This window comes from Sciurus vulgaris (assembly GCF_902686455.1).
Source record: "Sciurus vulgaris genome assembly, chromosome: 1".
Classification (NCBI taxonomy): domain Eukaryota; kingdom Metazoa; phylum Chordata; class Mammalia; order Rodentia; family Sciuridae; genus Sciurus; species Sciurus vulgaris.
This window is the reverse complement of record NC_136461.1, coordinates 145,649,676-145,670,542: the sequence shown is the minus strand read 5'-3', so window position 1 is coordinate 145,670,542 and position 20,867 is coordinate 145,649,676. Positions and strand designations below refer to the sequence as shown.

Below are 20,867 nucleotides of genomic sequence, written 5' to 3'. Positions count from 1 at the left end.
TTCCTCTCCTTGTCTTTGTCATTTAAAAATATATCCTGGGGATCATTCCATAATATAGAGATTTTTTTTTCAGTATGATAGCTATCAAATTCTCTATTGTGTGGCTATAATAAAATTTATCCAGTATTCTTTTAATGATGGTTTCCACTCTTTTGCTATTAAAACTCTATGACAATATATGGTCACATGTATGTCTTTTCATATTTTGCTGGTATATCCGAAGAAATAGGATTATTTAATCAATGGGTAATTGCACATATGTTTAAGATATACCATCACATGCTCCTTTGTGGTGTTTGTGCCATTCTGCATTCCCGCCAGCAATGTGTGAACCAATGTTTCCCCAGAGCCTCCTCGAAAGAGTATTTTGACAAACGTGGTGATTTCTGTAAATCTGATAGATAAGCAGGGGTGGTTCATTTGCATTTTTCTTATTTTAAACAAGACAGGCATATTTTCATATAGTGAAGAAGGATTTTCTTCCTCTGTGAACCATCTCTCATCCAGTCAGTTTTAGAGGAATTTAGGTGTTTTTATTCTCTAATTTTAGAAGCACCCTACAATTATAGATACAAAGCTTTGTCTGTGATATAAATTGCAATGTTTTTATTTGATTGTCCCTTTTTTATTTTATTTTTGAAAAATAGATTTCGAACAATGAATACGGACAAGAACCACACAGACAGAACATGTAGTAAAACGCACACCTATTTACCTTAATAGGAGTGGTACTTGTTAAAAATCAAACATAAAAACAAAATAGCATATAAAATAGTTCTATGGATATTTCCATACTTCCAAAAATATCATGTGCTGCATATTTAGGTCACACATGAGTGCACAAGAGATCCTGGAACACAGAAGAAAAGCAAGACAAAAGGATCAGAGTAATTTAGTATTTTTAGTGATTTAGCCCAATTAGATATCAGAAATCCCCAAACCATTCAATTCTCCAAGTAATAACAAAACAAAACAAAACAAAAAACAAAATCCAGATTTGTTTGCCTGGGGAAAAAGTAACAGAAGGTGAATGGCAGTATGAAAGTATCTGGTGAAAAGACATCCTTACTTCAAAGAAGTTAACATTTCACCCCTTCTACCAGTACATTAATAAAACAACCAACAAGGGACTAGATGGCTCTTGGCACATTGTATCTGCACTGAATTCCAATGTCAGCCATATGGCCAGTCTGAAATAATTTAGAACAGGCTTGCTTTGACCCTCTTAACATTTTAGAGAGGCAAAATAATAAACTAGTTAAGAGAATGGCTTTGGGGTTTCAGTGTGCTCAAATCTAAGTTTGCAGTATATTATCTATGTCTGTAAATTTGCTCAAGCTGCCAAGCTCTCTGGATATCAATTTTTTTTATGTGTAAGATGAAGATATCAGGAGCTTTCTCACAGGGTTGTTGGAGTGTGGGTGGGAATGTGTGCTTCAAGCACTGAGCACAAGTGCCCATCACACTGTGTGCTTGTTAAACTGTCTTCCCTTCTTTACTTACTTAGTGTCCCCCGGTCACATACAGATGGAACTTCCATGCTAAAACACTGTAAGCAAGACCATGACACTGTCTTAACCCTTTTTCTAGATTACCACCACTTGAAATTAGGTCAGAGCTCTTAATAAAATGTCTTGATAGTGGTAGGTGAAAAAATGGGGAAAGGTCACAAAAAATAGAACAACTTTAAGAAAGGAATGACTTTTTAGTAAGCCATGGATAGTCATTTACTCGGCAGTGATTTACCAAGAGCTTAGTATAAGCCATATAATAGAAAGTATTATGGACAAAGATGGTTAATAATAAAAAGAGCAGTTATTAATCAAGTGACTATTGTGTAACAGATGCCATAATAGGAAATGATGAACATACCCACCACAGAGGCTGAGAGTATAGACTCTGGAACAGTAAATTTCTGGGTTTGGGTTTTAGTTTTTCTGCTTACTGTGGAAAGAAAGGGAGCTTATAAGACTCTAAGAGTTCCTCTTATTCCACCTATTAAACTGGGGGGGGGTAATAGTTTTCATCCCATAGATACAACTGTTAAGAGCCTGGGTTCTAGAGCTAATTTGCCTTGGTTTGTGTTCCACTTCTTTTGTTTTCTACCTATATAATATTTGGTAAATTTCTTACCCTCTTTCTGTCCAAATTTCTCACTCATCAAGTGGCAATAATACCCCCTATTTCACAGGGTATTAGTAAATACTGAATGAGATAAATGAGATAAATAATTTAGAATATTGACTGACACATAGAAAGATCTCAATAGTGTCAGCTATTGTTATTGAGATAAATGGATAAACTATATGAAATACTTCCTCAGGGTCTAAAATACAGTACACACTACACAGAACCTTATTATTTATTATGCGTATTATCATTATACATCTGTTTAGAGTTTCAAGGACTAGAATCTTAAACTCACTATCATTCAACTGCAATGAGTGCTAGACAGCAGCACTTCTGATGAGTTTTCTAGAAGATTTGTGGACTTCCCAGAGCTCTAAATACTCCAACTTACGTTTTTTTCTTAAGCTAGAAAGAACATCAGAGAGGCCTATCCTCTCCTTCACTATGGAGATCTCTACTGAAATTGAGCTAACAGAAATTTGCTTTTGCATTGTTATGACACCCGTGTAGGTCAATGGACATTATTCTAAGAATTCCTGTTGAAGTAATGATCTTACTTACTGAAAGTATATATACATTGCTCCCCAAAGCCAATGTACTAAAGCACCAAATGCATGTATTTATGGGTAGTAAAATATGCATAACATAAAATTAACATCACAACCAATTTTAAGGTATCATTCAGGTGTGTTAAATACATTCACATTATGGTTCAGTCTCTGGGCATACCAATGTTGAGCAGACATCTTTCATCTTTCAAAACAAATTCTATACTCATTAAACAACTACTCCCCATTATCCCTATACCCAGCCCCTTTACAACTACCATTCTGTTTCTGCTTCTATAAATGTGAGTATTTAAATACCTCATATAAGTGGAATCATATATTTGTCTATGACTGGTTGGTTTATGACTGGTTTATTCATGTAACAGGTCCTCAAGGTTCACACAAGTTGTACATGTGACAATATTTCCTTCTTTTGAAGACTGGATAATATTCCATTGTATGTGTTCACCATATTTTTCTAATTACTTCATCTTTCAATGAACTTTGGAGTTACTTTCACCTCTTACCTACTGTGGTCAATGCTGCTATGAACATGAATATTCAAGTACCTGTTAGAAACCCTACTGTCAATGAAATCTTAGTCCATGCCTCCTAGTACAGTACAACAGCTTAGACTGGGTAATTTACTAATAGAAATTAAATTCTCACAGTTCTGGAGTCTGGGAAGTCCAAGATCAAGGTGCCAGAAGATTCAGGGTCTGGAAAATACACCGTCTCTGCTTCTACAATGGAACTTTCTTGCTGGAGAAGATGAACACTCGTGTCCTCATATGGCACAGGGGGAGTGGAAGAACCAAACAGGCTCCCCAAAGCTCTTTTATAAAGAAACTAATCCTGTTCCTGAGGGAAGTGCCTCATGACCTACTGTATTTATGTAGATTCAGTTCTTAATATCATTACATTGGAGATTAAGATCTAACATGAATTGTGGAGGGAAATAAACTTTAAAACCATGGCATATGGTAACTCTAGTTTTAGTTGTTTGAAGAACTGCCATACTGTTTTCCACAGTGGCTGTGCCATTTTTTATTTCCAACAACAATGCACAAAGCTCCCAATTTCTCCACATCCTTACCAACACTTACTAGTTTCTAGTGTTGATTTTTTTTTCCTTTAGTAGCCATCCTAATGAATATGAGACAGAATCACATTATGGTTTTGATTTAGATTTTTCTAATGGTCAGTGATACTGAGCATCTTTTCATTTATTTGTTGGCCATTTGTATATCATCTTTGGAGTCCTTTTTGCTCATTTTTTTCAAGTCCTTTTTGCTCGATTAATCAGGTTACTTGTTTTGTGTTGTTGAGTTACAGGGGTGTGTTAAAGATTCTAGATAGTAGCCTTTTACCAGATATATGACTTGTGAATGTTTGTCCTGTTCCATGAGTTGCCTTTTTATTCTGTGGATAGTATCCTTTGATGCACTGAAGTATAAGAATATTTTCAAGAACATTGTTGATTACAGCATCTGCTCCAAAATGATAAATGGAAGACAATTTTCTCACAATTCAGTAGAAGGAATGATTAGTTTCCCCATGAACAACTGTTTTGCTGTGATCCTATGGACTAACAAAAAGTTCAACTGTGTGCTGGGAATGTAGTTCAACGGTAGACTGCTTGTCTAGCATGCATGAGGCCTGGGTTTGAGTTCCAGTACAGTAAAAATAAAAAAAAACAAACAACAAAAAAATTTAATCATGGCAGAACTGCAACAACACTACAGAACCTCAAACCTGCATTTTGTGCAGGAGATTTATTTTTCCCTATGTTCTTTTCCTTTAGAAATGATTTTCCCATATACTACTTTGAAATGTTTCATATTTGGGAAAGTCTAGCTATCTACCTCAATTATTTTATAGTGGGAAATTACTGTCATTTTAATAGTTATGAAAACACCTAAATATTACACAGAGTACAGTATGGTATTAGGTTCAGTGCAGAGTCTAAATAGAGAAGAAAAGGGAAATAAAATCTAAAATACAGATGTGAGCACAGATGAAGACTTAATTCTAGTGTATCAAATCTGTACTTAATTTGGCAGGTAGCAAGGAGTCTGGGAAAAATTTTCACAGGATTCTGCTTTAGGAACGTTCCTTTGGTACTTCATCTTAGGGTTTCCTAGAATCAGAGACTGAGAAAGTGATTTATTGAGGGGTTCTCTCAAGTGAAACCTTTGATAAAGTGAAGTGTTATGGTTTGGATGTGAGGTGTCCCCCAAAAACTCACGAGTGAGACAATGCAGAAAGGTTCAGAGGAGAAATGATTGGGTTTTGAGAGTCTTAACCTAATCAGTGAGCCAATCCCTGATGGGATTAATTGAAATGTTAGGGTGTGGTTAGAAGAGGTGGGAACTGGGGCGTGGCTATGGGGTATATATTTGTATCTGGCACGTGGAGTCTCTCTCTGCTTCCTGATGACAGCCAGCTTCTTCCCTCTGCCACACTCTGCCTTTAAGATGTTCAGCCTCACCTCAAGCTCCAAGGAAAGGAGCCCGTCTTCTATGAACTATAATACCTCTGAAATTGTGAGCCTTTTCCTCTTTTAAAATGGTCCTGGTCAGATCTTTTAGTCACCGCAGCAGAACACCTGACTAAAACACGAAGGAAGCAGAAGACAGAAAAGCTAGACAATGATGTGCTTTGGCTTAAGGCTCCTTTCAAACAGATCCCATAGGGAACTTTGGAACCTAGACAACAGCTCAGAGACCTGTCAGTCATGGGCTGAGGACCAACTTAGGGATCTCTGGTCAGGCTGAATCCCACTGGATTGAGACAACTCTCAGGAGAAGAGCGAGTTCATAAGCACCCAACATTCACGGCAGTTGAGGGATGGATCACAATGCCTTAGTAACAGGGAACTGGGCTGGCAAATTACAGGAGCCTGAATATTATACGTATAAATATATATAAGTAAAATCAATATATTTATATATTGATAACTATATTGATTATATACTGTAAATTATATATATTAATACATATTCATACTCATATATATGAAGAGTACTACCATGTGAACTTGGATAGTGGCTGAATAGGCAAAATAATGACTTCTCAAAAATGTCCACATGCTAATCCTTAAAACCTGTGGGTCACATAGCTAGTAAATGACAGGATAATAAATAATGGCAGTGATAATAAATATATTACAAACATAGCCAAAAGAACTTTACATGATTAAAGTTGAAGTCCTTGAGATCGGAAGATTATCTGGATTAGCCATGTGGTCCCAAGCTAACATGATTCCAGAAAAGCAAAGAGCCTTTCCTATGTGAAGTGAGAGATGAGACATTGCTGGCTCTTAGGGTACAGCAAGGGGACCAGGCACTAAAGAAGAGAACAACCTCCACAATTGGAAAAAGCAGGGAAACAGAACCTTCAGGAAGGACTGCAGCCCCAAGGAACACCTTGATGTTACCTCAGAGAAACTCATATTGAACTTCTAAACCACAGAACTGTAAGATAATAAATTTTTGTAGTTTGAATTTATTAAAAAATCACGGAAAACCGAAACAGTGGCTAACGAAGGAAATGAAAAGACTAAAGAGAAACCATAGTGTTCCCACAATTTTAAAAAGGCCTTTACTGTAACATTACTGTTTATTTTTTCATTTAAGGAGAATTAAAAATTCTTATTACTTTTATCAGAATTTGTAAACTAACTTTAAAGTCACAGAAAAAAAATGATTTCAGCAAAATGACAGTTGAATTGTAATGTGAGAATAAATGAGCGATCTTTTAAAAAGGTTAAGAAGAATGCATCTTTAATAAACCCCCAAAAACATTACAGGAAGACTAAAGGATCTGGAATTACTTTTATTATTACATTAAAAACACAGGTGCCAGGCCAACACGAACTGCACACCATTCTGACTGGCTGTTCCTTGGCAGCCCTCTGAGCTTCGCTTCTGTCTATTCAGGAAAATTTGGGACTGTGAGCTTCTTGGTCACCAGGGGGTGCTATAGGACAGGTTCTCCCACTCAGCCCAGGGTCCTCTCCGGGCAAACAAAGGATGGTGGCCATGGCCCTGGCACCCTTGAAAATCAAATGTAAGAGTAGGATCAATTTTTTTTTTGTACTAACCTAAATGTTTTTCAATAAAAATGTTATTTATGACAAGTTTTAACTTCCTCAATAAAAATGAAAATAAATGTGCAATATATTTTAGGAATTTCCATAACATTTTCAAAAATAGAAATATTATGTGAGTAAACGAAAACTGGCACTGTTTTTCAATTTCATTAAATGGACACCTCCCTGACCTAAGGCTGAGAAGAGAGTGTGAGGGGAAGGATATGTCCTGAGGAGGGGGCTTAACCAAGCGTCAGGGTATTCAAACTTACCTGGTGAAAGCTACATCCATATCAGCACAAAGAATAAATAATAAAGGTTCTTTTTCTCACCAAAATGGTATAGACACCAATGCAACTGCAAGTCAGAACACAGGGAAAAGAGGAGAAGAGAACCAAGAAGAGGAACAACCCCACACAAGATATTTTATGAATCAGTGGGTCAGGGTTTTGCAGACTACATTGGGAAAAGTAGATGAATTTAGAAGTGATGATGAGTATATCTAAAACTTAAAATGAACATAGTCCACAAATGCAAGACATGGAAATCTTAAGTGTCTGAAAACTGTAAAGAAGGTCATGGCTAAAGGACACTAACAGGGCAAACCAATGAGGGACACACAGAACAGGGCAGGAGTTGCTGAAGAAAGCCAAAAGACCACATCTGCTATTCTGTATAATCAAGATCTAGTTTTGCATGGCATTAGAAGTGAATTATTAGTATTATTAACATATATCCATATATTTTATTCATTTTTTAGTGAGTCAGAAATGCATTTTCTTGGTACAAAATTCAATAGGTATATTCCCATTTCAGATAGAATACTAACTTTATTTCTGTTAAAACAATAGAATTTTTATATTGTAGCTTAAAGTGTCATAATCTATAGGATTCCAATTTTGTACAATAATTTCTATCATGGTCTTTCAATCTATGTACCTAGGCACCAAGCCAGATTTCAATATATTTTTTTGTTTAGAGAGATATCTGGACTGATAGTCAATAAATATTAATGATGAGTATTTCTAAGTGCTTCTCCCTTTTCTAACTATTGCTAAAGCAAGATTTTTTTCATCCAAAAATTATAACAGATTTAATACACAAACAGATAAGGAAATTCAACAGTTTTCAACAGAGTCAGACATTAAAGACGTTTTCAAAAATGTGAACAAGTTAACTTTCTCACTAATTATTTTGCTTTGGGAAATAAAGCATTTTCAAAAATGTATGTTATTTTCGTTAGTGTAATGGTTTTAATCACTACTGTTTTTAAAATGATATAAATGCGAAATTTTATGAGTTTTAATTTCTAACATGGCAAATATTGATGGATATAACTGGCATAATTGTTTGGTTTCCTCTGTAATTTATAAAAGGGGTCCTGAGACTAAAATAAAAATTTGAAAACTTCTAACCCAGTGAATCAAATCTCTCTCATAAAGCATCAACTCACACAAACATACTTAATAGACAACTCAAAATAAATGATCCTAAAGAGAACTCTTGATGTTATTCTCAACCTGACAAATTTGATCTTTCCCTAGATTTTTCCAGTTTTGGCAAGCAGCACTACAGTTCATCTCATTGCTCATTTTCTCAGATCAAGGAATCATCTTTGACCGATTTCTTCTACAGCTCATTGGTGGCGCTACTGACCCTGCTGTTAAAACACATTCCTAACCATACCTCTTCCCACCAACTTCACAACTACCACAGTTCAAATCTTCATATTCTCTTGGCATATTGGAAAACCAAAACAAGGGACCAAACTTAACAACTAAGTTTTCCAAATGGTACCAGTAGAAAATTACAAGTGTCTGCATCACCATCATCATAATTTAGATACAGCCAAACTCCAAACAATCTACATAATAGAATGTTGCTAGTTTTCATTTATAACGCAGCTACCTAGTGGTTCTGTTCTCTATAACCAAATTTCAAAGGCCTTGACTCCAAAGAATGGGTAAAACATATTTAATGCAATAATTTTCATAAGACAATCTACACAACTTTGAAAGTTTTAAACTGTTAACACTTAAATTATGTTTTGACATTTTTAGGTTTTAACCTTAATTTGGACAGTGAATTAAAACATAAATTACACATTCTGTTTGCATTAGGGATGGAGTTCAACTTACCTTATCGAGTTCATCTGAAATCGCAATACCTGGGATTCAAAAGAGAGTTACAGAAAAAAATTTTAGAAGCGATCTTCAATAACCCAACATTAAAAGCAAAAACAAAAGTTCATCTGTAAAACTAGTACATTTCCCATTCTCATGTTTTCTTTTCATTTGTTCTTCAAAATGATGCAGCATTTCCTTTCCACTAATGGAAACAAATTAGGAATTGAAGTGAACATGAATGCAGAAACAGGGCAAGCTACCAAAGGACAGCAAACAAATACCCATCTCTTACAGGTTGGCAGAGGCAGAGTAAACAACTGCAGAGACACCTTTATGTTAGGATGACAATCAAGTACAACTTGGTGTGTTATAATTTTGTTCCTTAAGAATTGATTTAGACTTTTAAGACGATGCAGTACGTATCAAGGCAGAATGGTAGTTGGAGAGTATAAATTTTAATTTCCTTATTTTTCTTACGTGGAAACACTATAGAAAATTTAAGGTCCTTAGATTGACAACTTCTTGAGCCAATGAATAAATGATTTGTCCTCACGAGTTCTCTTTCTCACCCTGCGCATACACCTCCCGCTTGTCAGTCTGATTTCTATCTTTATCATTCCTCCAAAATTATTCAGTCAGTAAAGACTGTGAGTCCTTATTTATCTGGGTTGACAGACTCTATTAACCCCATTTTCTTTCTTGAAATGCTGCCCTCTTTTCTGTCATTGTCTCTTACATTATAAGGGTTCTCTTTTTTGAGCAGGGGGGATTCTTTCCTAAAATACCAAGTACTCTGCACCAAGATGTCTTTTTGTCCTTTAATGCACTTACCTCATCCTAGTAATCTAACCAATACTCAACATGCTTATTTCTCTACATGGTGAGGTCCCTCAAATCTTCATTGCCAGCACAGGCTTCTTCCTGAATTCCTGCAGGCATTTCAGTTCAGTCTCAACATGTCAGACTAAAGACATCCTCCTTCCAACTCACTTTCTTTTTGTTGTTCCACTTTTTTTGTTTTGAACAATTGTTTGTCCAGGACTGAATAGTGTGTCTGGCACTGGAGCAGAAGTGGCCAGCCCTCAGGTTTAGGATAGCAAGCAGGGAGAGCTGGTCAAACTCCAGTGGGGCATTGGTCAGGAAACAAAGAAAGGTCTCAGGTTTGCAATCCAAGGGAACAAAGAGAAAATAACAGAATTTGAAGCTGAAATTAATTTGACCATGAAGAGTAAGAAAGAATGAGCTGAGTTGGAAAAGAAAGCCTGAAAACAAACCTGAGTAAAGAGCCATTTTAGAGTTCAGACCTCACCCAGCTTAGACACCTGTGGAATCTCTGCAGAGGATGCAGAGGACGCTCTGCCTGTTCCTAGAAAGGTAGCGATTCACACAGAGCAGAAAAAAAAAAAAAAATCTTCTACTTCATCTTAAAAAATGGCACCATTCTTCCCCTTATAGATACATCTAGCATATTTGAGAGCATTTTTCATAGCAATAATCTGTGAAATTCTTTTTTGGTACAAGTTACTGGTAATTAAGATTTTTTAATGTGTCACTACACTAAAAGAGAGTCTAGTTCCCAATTCAGGGACTGCATTGACCTGAGCTTAACATTTTTCAAGGACTCCCTGAATCATGAAGGCAGCTCCTTCAAGAAATTCAAGAAGAAAAGACTTCATGGAAGGCTAGCACCCAACCTGGGTCCTATGGCGGGTGTGTGGGCAGTGGGAGAGAACTCAGATATGAAGATACCACATTCAGGGAGGAGGAGGCATGAAATACAAGAGACCCCAGAGCTTTCTGGGCAAAAATAAACATTTCTAAAGGCATAACATAAGTTGCATATCTATGAATGTTTGGGTTTAAAAAATGCAGAGAATTACAAAAGTTCATTGTTAATAACACAGATTTCAAGAAAATGTAAGAACTTAGACATTCCAAATTGTTTATGTCACAGACTACAGATGATTTAAAATACATTATTCCAGTTTATAAAAGAAGAACATATATTTCATATGCTTATATTAACATCTAGTATAATTCTACGAAAATATTCCTTTCCAACAGGAATCAAGAATAAGACTGAATGTCTTATTTAAATATAAATATTTGAAGGAAATCTATTTTAGAGAGAAAGTAGATGATAGTAAATAAAATTCTCCTTCTCAAAGCCATAAAGCTTAGCTATCTGGAATTAAATAAACCATTGTTCAATTGTCTGGGATTTTTGAAATGCTCTTGATTTTCTTTTTTAAACTTGCTGCACTAATGCCCTTGAACCTGACAAAAATGAGTGTTCTCATCCAATTTTTAGAAAGCTATCAGCTGATCTTTAAATTTCTTTTTCACCTCAGATTTATGAATCCATTATTCACAAAGATAGCCGCAATATATCACTTAGAATACAGCCAAGAACTGGCAAGTAATTAAAAAAAAAAAAGTGAGTAGTCAAACTGTGTCACATAGTACTAGCTCCTCTCAATTTTACCAAGCATCGTGAGCTGTTTTGCAGTGCTGAAATTTTTCAGCAGTGGGGAATGGAGATGGAGGGAAATGCTGTTCTGAAGATATATTTCAGTATAAGAAATGATGTGCCCCACAATAAAACCCAAACTAGCTAACTGGATAATTTGGTTTGGAGAAAGAATTATGCCTCTAATTATTCCAAGTGTTTGGTCTGACCATATTTTGTTCAGATATCTATTATCGTATTTTCTTAATATTTACATATTTTGATGACTTTGCCTCAGAAAGTATTCAAATAAATCTTCTTTCTACTATATATAATTCTTTCAGCTTTATATTATTGATGTCAAACTGCCTTGGATATTTTTCACTTTTTCATTTCATTTTTAATCAAAGCATACACTCATTAAAAGTAGTTGAAAGAGTTTTAATACAACATTTCACAGAAGCATGAAGCTCTAATGGGAACCATTTACATAGAGTAGCCAGGATATTCATTCTAGGATTTAGCAGAATACCCACTGTTATTTCCTAAGAAAAGCTTATGAATTTTTAGTTATTTCATTAACTCTTGAAGTGATCATATCTTACACTGAGGTTTTTTTTTTTTTTTTTTGGTACCAGGCATTGAACCCAGGTGTGCTTAACCACTGAGCCATATCACCAACCCATTTTTTTTTTTTTTTTTTTTTTTTGAAATAGGATCTCGCTAAATTGCTTAGGGTCTCACTCAGCTGCAGGGGCTGGCTTTGAACCTGCAATCCTCCTGCCTCAGCCTCCTGAGCCATCGGGATTAGAGGCATGTGCCACTGAGCTTGGATACTTTGAGATTATTTTTTAAAATATTTTTAGTTGTAGATGGTCACATACTTTTATTTATTTATTTATTTATTTATTTATTTATTTATTTATTTATTTATTTATGTGGTGCTGAGGGTCGAACCCAGTGCCTCACACATGCTAGTCAAGTGCTCTACTACTGAGCCACAATCCCAGTCCCGAGATTTTTAAGGTTTCTAGAGATTGGTTGTACGTAGTGAAGAGAAAATATGCAAGAGAAAAATGCAGTGGCTTGCTATGAAATATAAGAAAATAAGCCCAGGATTTAAGTGTGGGACACTTGATAAAGAGGGAACATGTGGTCTGTCTAAAAGTCAAGCTGAGAGCTCAAAGGAAATGTCCCATCAGAGCAGTGAAGGAGGCGTGGCTTAGAGTAGTGATGGCACCCAACTAGAGAAATGAGCTGCCTGGAAGAAATGGGGAAAATGAGTTCTCTCAGAAAGTCAGCTTCTCTTCTAAATGAAAAGGCACCACACCCACAGGCACTGCAAAGGCACATTTCCTGACTCCTCTGCTGTGGAAACCTATCTCAATATTTTCCATTTGTGTGCTTTCCTTTCTGGGACTTCCCATTTATTCTAATCTCCTGAGTGGTTCAGAGGTATCAGGAATTTATTCCAAACACCTTCCATGCATCCCCAGAGTTGAACTGTGTTCTACCAAGAAAGCAAGAGTTGTATGTTTTTATCAAGACTTCCATCTTTCCAGGCATCAGCTTACCCCTTGAATTAGAAACACTGTAGCTACAGGAAATGGACTTTAGTCAGTGTAATTCATTTCATGAAAGTAGGACATAAAATTCATGTAATATGAAACTCTACTAACTACTTCTCTAAAACCTATTTCCCAACTGGGAGAAACTCAGTGATAGTATAATGTAGAGACTTAGACTCTCCCAATTCTTCCTCTTTAAAAAAGGCTTTTTCCCATTGTGAAAGAATGCACACATAGAGAAACAGTGTGTGTAACATGGAAATACTGGTTTTGTGCTGGAGTTGGTCCACACTGGTTTGAGAAGCAATGCCACACCTCCCTTTCAATGTGTCATTCAGTGATGTCATGTTGATAGCTTAAATTAGTTATGGAAATATTTACACCATGGAAATTGCCAAATACTACAATCAAGGCTTATTTTTTGGAGTTAGATTATACCACTGAGTACAATGAATAATGTTAAAGCAAAAACCTGTGGAAGTAACAATCATATCAACAAATGGATGAGCAACCTACCCTTGGCCAGGTCATCTGTCCATTAAACACTCTTTAGACAGGCTGCTAATTGGTCTTAGAGAAAAGGGGGTTCCTACTAGGAATTGAGGGATTCTATCCTCAGTTGGTTACCCTTGAACAAAAGTAGGCAAATGAAACCAGAGGTAGCACTGTGGGCATGGACAATGATTTATCCATTTCTCTAGGGAAAGTGGCTTACTTTCCAACTTTTCAAAAATTAGAATCCCTCTGCAGTAAACAACAGAGGCACAGCTTGGAGACAGCTGCATACACAATGCATGTTTCCATCTTTTTCTTAAAGAATTTATCTGCCACTTTGAATACTATGATTTTCTATCTTGGTTTTCATCCCACTTTTATGAAAATTTCTTTTCAGTTTCCTCAGTCAGATCCCTTTTTACACATAATCTCCAAAGTTGATTTTGTGTGTGCCTTACCTAGGGACTGAAGACTCCCACATCTATAACCCTAACCAAACCTCTGCCCCACATGGCTGTCTCCTACATGTAGTGATTCCTGGGAACAGAAGACAGTGGTCACTCCATTCAGATGCACCAGAGTATTAAAACTGGACTTTGAAGCATAACACTCCTCCAATCCTCAACCCCCTTGATTTCTTCATGAGGTGGAGGAGGTACCCAGTCATCTTGATTATAAGCAAAAACAGAGTCAAAGAGCTGAACACATTCTAATCTCTATTTTCACCCTTTTTTCATATCAGTCAATTAAGTCTTAGTCACAGAATCGTCTGTTTTGTTAACCCACTCTTCTTTTCCATCCTATGGCTACCACTTGGTTTCAGGCTTCTTCAGGTATTCAGCTGTCCATGAATGACTTCAGGGCTAATTTCCTACTTCTGGTCCTCCAAGTCCTGGGGAATTTAAGAGCAGAGGGACCCTGCCCTCAGGAACCTCGAAGTCCCGAGAAGAGACAGAGACATGTGTGTTCACAGAAATGTATAGAAGGTCAAAAAGAGGGACAGCAAACCCAGCCCAGAGAAGGACAGCTACAGGGAGATCATCTTGGAGGACATATTTGATCTGAGACTAAAGAGAAGAGTAGATTCAGCTTTTTAGGAAGGGAAGAAGTGGAAGGAAGTCAGGTGAGATTTCAGGGTGTGGGAAAGGCAAAAACCAACACATGAAACAACAACATGACAAGGAGGAACATCAAGTGAGCATGCTGCATAAGACACACGGGAGACAACATAAGAGATCTGATAAAGGGCTAGATCACAGAGCACTTCCTCTGAGGTTTTAAAAAGAGCCATTGAATACCTGAAAAAAAGTGTCAGGTTTTCACTTTAGATCAAGTACACCTGCAGTTCGAGTTTATGAGAGAAATAGCAAAACCAATTTGAGAGTGGGCAAGACTGGTTATTCATTTCTAAACCATTTCCGTGCCTCTCCTGGGCACACAAGCTAGGCTACCTATTCTGCAGATGGCTGTAGAATTTGGGCAGGCATTGTGCACACCACTTCCATGCCTAGGCATTAGAAACCTCCTTCTAACATGCTCCACCATCTCTTTATTCATCTACAGCAACCTTGAAAGGCATGTGTTGAAGATGGCATAATAACAGGATGAACACAGTCTGCATCCCTGGAACACCACATCAAGCTCTTCCCTGAGTGAGAAAATATTTACATTGTATTAGGTCACAGAGGGTTTTTGTCCATGAAACTCCCCTAGCAAAAGTCTATGACAAGTCAATCAGCCATAAACCTAAATCAGAAAATATACCTGTTTTTTTCTTGCACAGGACAGGAATGAAATAGAACATATTAAATGATGATGGAACAATGATCTGGTCAGAAATGTTCATTAGAGGATACCCATGAAGTACAGAAAAGAATCAGATCCAAGACAGATTTCAGAGACCTTGACTAGTTTCCAACCAAGGTTTGGTAACTAATTATTGTGAACAATAAAAGAGAGAGGGAGGCCAGGCATGGTGGTGCACACCTGTAATCCCAGTAGCTCAGGAGGCTGAGGCAAGAGGATCACAAATTCAAAGCCAGCCTCAGCAACAGCAAGGCACTAAGCACCTCAGTGAGACCCTGTCTCTAAATAAAATACAAAAAATGGCTGGCTAAGTGGTTGCGTGCCCCTGAGTTCAATCCCTGGTACCACCACCCACCAAAAAAGGACAGAGAGGGATATCTAAAAGGTTTTCAGTTCGGATGAATTGGTAAGCTCTTGTACTACCACCTAAGACACAGGATGAGGAAAAAAGGTCATGTTGAATAGGAAGGTGTAAGCCACTTGAATATCTTGAGTTTAATGTGGCAGTGGAATATCCAAATGGAGATATGCATCAAGAATTTAAGTATAAAGTCTAAAAGGTCTGGATGGATAATATACACATTTGATTTACTTGTGTAGGAATGATAATTAAATGATGAAGGTGGATTAGTTGAAAAAAGAGAGCACATGGAAAAACAGAGGCCAAGTGAACTATGGGAACAGTATTAAAAACATCAGGAAAGAAAGAACTCTTGGGTAAGTCCTAAGAACTGGTGTCATCGAGTCCAGGGATCAAGTGAGTGCCAGGTCCCGGGAAGCAGGAAGTCAGAGAATCTGAAGAAAGAGTAATCTGCAGTGCAAAAACTACCAGAGCAATTTTGTATGATGAGGACTAGAAAAACGTTCACTCCATTTGGCAACCTGGAATCAATTGGTGACCATGGTGAGAAAAGATTCAGTAGAAGGATTGGGATAATATAATTGCTCAGAGAACTAAAAGGAAGACGAGTGAGCACAGCCAGGAAGCACTAACTATTTTTTTTTGAAAGTTTGTATAAAAAAGGGAGAAGGAAACATGATGCTGTTCAAAGTTAACTCCAACTCAGGAAGAGTTTCTGTTTTGTTTGTTTCCAACACGGATAGAGATGCGTCATCCAATATGGTATCCACTCATCATGTGGCTACTGAACACTTGAAATGTGACTAGACCAAACTGAGAGGTGCTCTGAATTAAAATTCAGTCTGAAGACACTATTAAAAAATATGTATACATATATATATAATAAAAATAATCATTGAGATAATACAAGAGAAAATAATTTGGATACGTTGAGTTTAAATTATTTCATATTTCCTTTGCTTTTCTTTCATGTTTGCTTGCTTGAAAATATAAAATCACACATGTGGCTCATGTTACATCTCTTTTGGGCAGTGCTTAGCTGGACCATGTCACAGAAATAAATAGCAGGAAGAGTAATAATGGCTGGAGGAGACATAATTCTAAAATGACCTCCAAGATCCACATTTGTGGGATTCTTTCCCATTGACTCTTAAGTGGGACTCCTGAGTAGGAAGTAACATCACTCTGTTGAATAGAATACTACACAGTAGATTTTGTGTAAATCAGAGGGGGATTAACCTACATGGTCCTGACCCAATCAGGTATACCCTTTAAAAGAAGGTGAAGTTTCAGAGTGATGCTCCATCATGGCCTGAGGGAAATAAACTGCAGTGGTGAGAATAGAAAGCTACAGGCAACGACCTCAGAATGGGCTTTCACTTCTGAGAGCAGCCCCTTTCAGCAGTCAGTGAGAAAAGAGATCTCAGTCCTTCAACAGCAAGAACTGAATTTAGCCAATAAACTAAAGAAGACTGAAAGAGAATCCCACGTCTCAAATGAGATCTCAGCCCCAGTCCCCACCTTAATTTCTACCTGTTTAAAACCTAAGCAGCTCGTACCCATAATCCCCCCACAGAAACTGTAAGATAATAAATCTGTAGGGTTTTGCTATTGATTATGGTGCTGGCACTGAACCGAGGCCCTCACACATGCCAGCAAGCACTCTGCCACCGAGCTACACTACAGCCTCTGAATGTTTAAAGCCACTAAATTTGTGATAATCTATAAGGCATGGAGAGAACTGTAAGAAAAAAATCTAACATTTAATTAGCAATTATCACACACCAGACACCCATACTAAGCATTTTAAATATACTGTCTCATTTGATTTGCATAAAAACCCTAAGCAGTAGGTGCCATCATTACATATTGCAATTCTACTGTAATGGTAACTGACACAAAGGTTAGGAAATCTTTCCAAGGTCACAAAATTAATCACTGGTTTAGCTGGGATTTAAAAGGTTTACAAATTCAAAAAAGACAAAATAACTGATGCAATCAGAAGCTCTCAGAGGAGTAGCAGGAAATGGAATCAAACCATGGGTGCAGAGCTGGACTTAAACAAGAGAAATGCCTTCTCCTCTTCGAATGGAGGAAGGACAGGATAGGTAGGGTGCCCTTAGGGGTATAGGTAGGGAGAGGGGAAGGTGGAATGAGATCACATTTTATAATCAAAGTTCTGTGGAATTAGAGCCAGATTTTTGCGTAGACAGGCAGGGAGTGAGTTGGGGTTTGCAGATTCTTGGATGTTGCTTTTGGGGTTGCAGAGAGAGCAGAGAGAGGAAGAGACCGACCAAAAATGAGTGATGGTGTTGAAAACTATGAAAAATCGACATAATGTTCAGCTTCTATGTGTCAATTTTCCAGGGATTCTCAGACTTACCTGCAAAGAAGAGATGAGAGCTGTAGCATTTATTCAAAGATGGGAATTTCATAAGAAGATGATGTGACAGAATGATGAAAAAAGAATAAAATGAGCGTATTGGTAAAACTGATCCCCTGTCTAGACTGGGCAGAAAAGAAGGGAAGACCAGAAGTAGGCGAGTGCTAATAAGGTTTGAATATGGTTTGTCCCCTCTGAAACTCACGTTAAAATTTCATCCCCATTATGAGATATTAAGAGGTGTGATCAGGTGGGACACTAGAGAGGCATTTAGGCCTCTGTCGTCAAGAATGGATTAATTCATTTGTGTGATTCATATGTAAAAGGGTTAATGGGTTTTCTCAAGAGTGGGTCTGCTCTAAAAGCCTGTTTGGTTAGGTCTCTGCCACACTCTCTGACTCTGACCATGTGAGGCCCTGTGCTGCCCAGGATTCTGACAATGCACTAGATACAGCCCTTCAACCTTGAATCAGATCCATGAGCCCAACTTTCTTTATCGTTTCACCAGGATATAGCATTATGTTATTCACAACCTAAAAAAAGACCACAGAGAAATGGAGAAGAATGAGGACCAATACACAGGAGATATCCCGGAAGTCCAAATACAGGAGGAGCAGAGTAAGAAGAGTGAGGTAGAAAGAATGCAAGCTTGTCCCACTACGGTCTCTAAGCCAAAAGCACAGTGTAACCTGGGACTACTAATTATCCAACATCAACACAAAGCCTTGTGAGAGTAAAAGGGATTCTTTATGCTAATGTAATGTAAGTATTTTCATTTTACAGGGCCAGAAAGTGAGGAATAGTCTCAATGGTATACTCAGAACTGGAAGCCCAGAATTTGCAGAGCAGAGTTCAGGTTATCTTTTAGTTCACTCCATGACAGCACTGGTACCTCTTTGGGTGATGTACCTTGGGCTGTTGGAAAAGGAGGTAACATAGAGTGCATACGATATTAAAAAATCCACACTTTAAAAAATGTAGACCTAACATTGAGTTTATGCTTTGCAGGTTCAAACGTGTGTTGGGGGAGGCTGCAGTATAGTTAAGTGAGATAGATGCTCTTTAACAGAGATGAATTCAGAATGACAAAACAAATGTCTATCAAAAGTATACCATTTGCTTTCATCCTCTGAAAAAGTCTCCTACAATTATTGATTAGTTACTTACATATACATGCATCTAGCTCCACAAAGGATTGTACAGAGCAAAATTATTTATTTTTAAGGGATTAGACCATTTCAATGTATTAATTATTAATAATGTTGCCTCATAGTTTTATCGAAGCACAAAGCTCTGAAGATACTTTGTTAGATTTCAGAATATGTCTGTGAATTAGGTTGAAAACACAATTAGGAAAACTGTAGATAGAAAAGCAATATTAAGGCATTTTAATAAATTTTTCCTTTTAGATATTATTTCTTTTCTTTTTTTTTTTTTTTTCTTTTTTTAATTTTGTGCGTATGTGTGTATGGTACAAGGGAGAGGGGACTTGAACCCAGGGGTGCTCTACCACTGAGTTACATCCAAACTGCCTCAGTCTTTAGAGTCACTGGGATTACAGGCATGTGCTATTGCACCCAGCTATATTATTTATTAAGGAAACTACTGAATAAATTTAATCTGGCAAATTCAGCATTTTCAAAACCAAGAAAAATCAGTGATAATTGGCTTTGAGGATAGTCTCCTTGTACAGTACTCATCGATAGACAATTATGTATATTGACATTTATACTCAAATTGGCATACATATTCGTATCCATATCTAAATATTGAAAGACATCTAGCTAGTCACAGGCAAAGGTGAATAGGCCCTGTAACAGGAATGCTTAGAAATCTTTCTGTCTTTCTTTTTACTAAAAAAAAATGAGAGAAACACTAAATTACCTTTAGAAAGCCATAGTAGTAACTGTTACAGGAAAGATGCTAAACTTAGCACATCATCAAAAAGACCACTTAACTCATCAAAATATTGAGCAAATATTGAGGGTTTTGTTTTGGGTTTGTTTGTTTTTTTTTCCTGTTTTTGTTTGTGTTTGTGGATTTTTTTGGTTTGTTGGTTGGTTTGGTTTGGTTTGGTTTGGTTTGGTTTGGTTTGTTACTGGGGATTGAAATCAGCCTGGCACATGCAGGTTAAAAGCATGAAAAGAAACTGGATGTTTTAGACTCCAAGTATTTTTGTATTTTTCCAAGATATTTATTATCAATGAAGGGAAAGAGTCTAACTTTGCAGTGGAGAAATCTGACAGACAGCACCTTAACCGACTGACTAAGGTTAATTAGTACAGACAGTAAAGACATGATGGACCCTGATTAGCAACCACCTGGAAGGATGCTGCCCTGAGGCCTTTCAATCACACTTACTGCAAGAGGCATTATTTGGGGGCATGAAGGTCTTGCATCTTCACAACTTTCCTATTCAAAAGCAATGTTTCTTACTGGTTGAAAGCCAGATGGAGGCAAACCCTGAAAGAAATGCGTATAAGTCCGAAGCTCATGGGAGAAGAGAATCATTGTCTGAAGAAAGTTCAGAATGCTACAAAGGGATAATCCCACCCGATCTACCACATTATGACGATGTGGCATGATAAGCCAGGATAAGTCATTCTAACACATCTATCTTCACAGTGGAGCAATATCACAAAGACTGTCACAGTTCAAGACTGACTTGAAGATAACACATTGCACGGAAAAGCTTGCAGTTAGTCAGAGAGAGAGCTTGGTATGGTTATTAATGAAATCAAAATCATATTCGCCAACTGGATCACTGGAGCCCTGCCTTACATGTGAGTGAGTGTGGTATATAAGTCTCTATAGTCTGATAGCTGCCAGGCTGAAACAACTCTGCCATTTGGGGGTATATAAAAGATTATTTGCTAATAAAGGAACTAAACAATAATACTTCTAAAAT

General features: G+C 37.2%; 1 protein-coding gene across 1 annotated transcript in view; it reads right to left on the bottom strand.

Annotated features, from left to right (window-relative positions):
* Nucleotides 1–20,867, bottom strand: part of LOC306641205 (uncharacterized protein C8orf34 homolog) — a 490,512-nt gene that overhangs the window by 269,428 nt on the left and 200,217 nt on the right. The window contains 1 exon segment of the mRNA XM_079106179.1: nt 8,910–8,938. Coding sequence (XP_078962305.1) covers nt 8,910–8,938 — 29 coding nt within the window.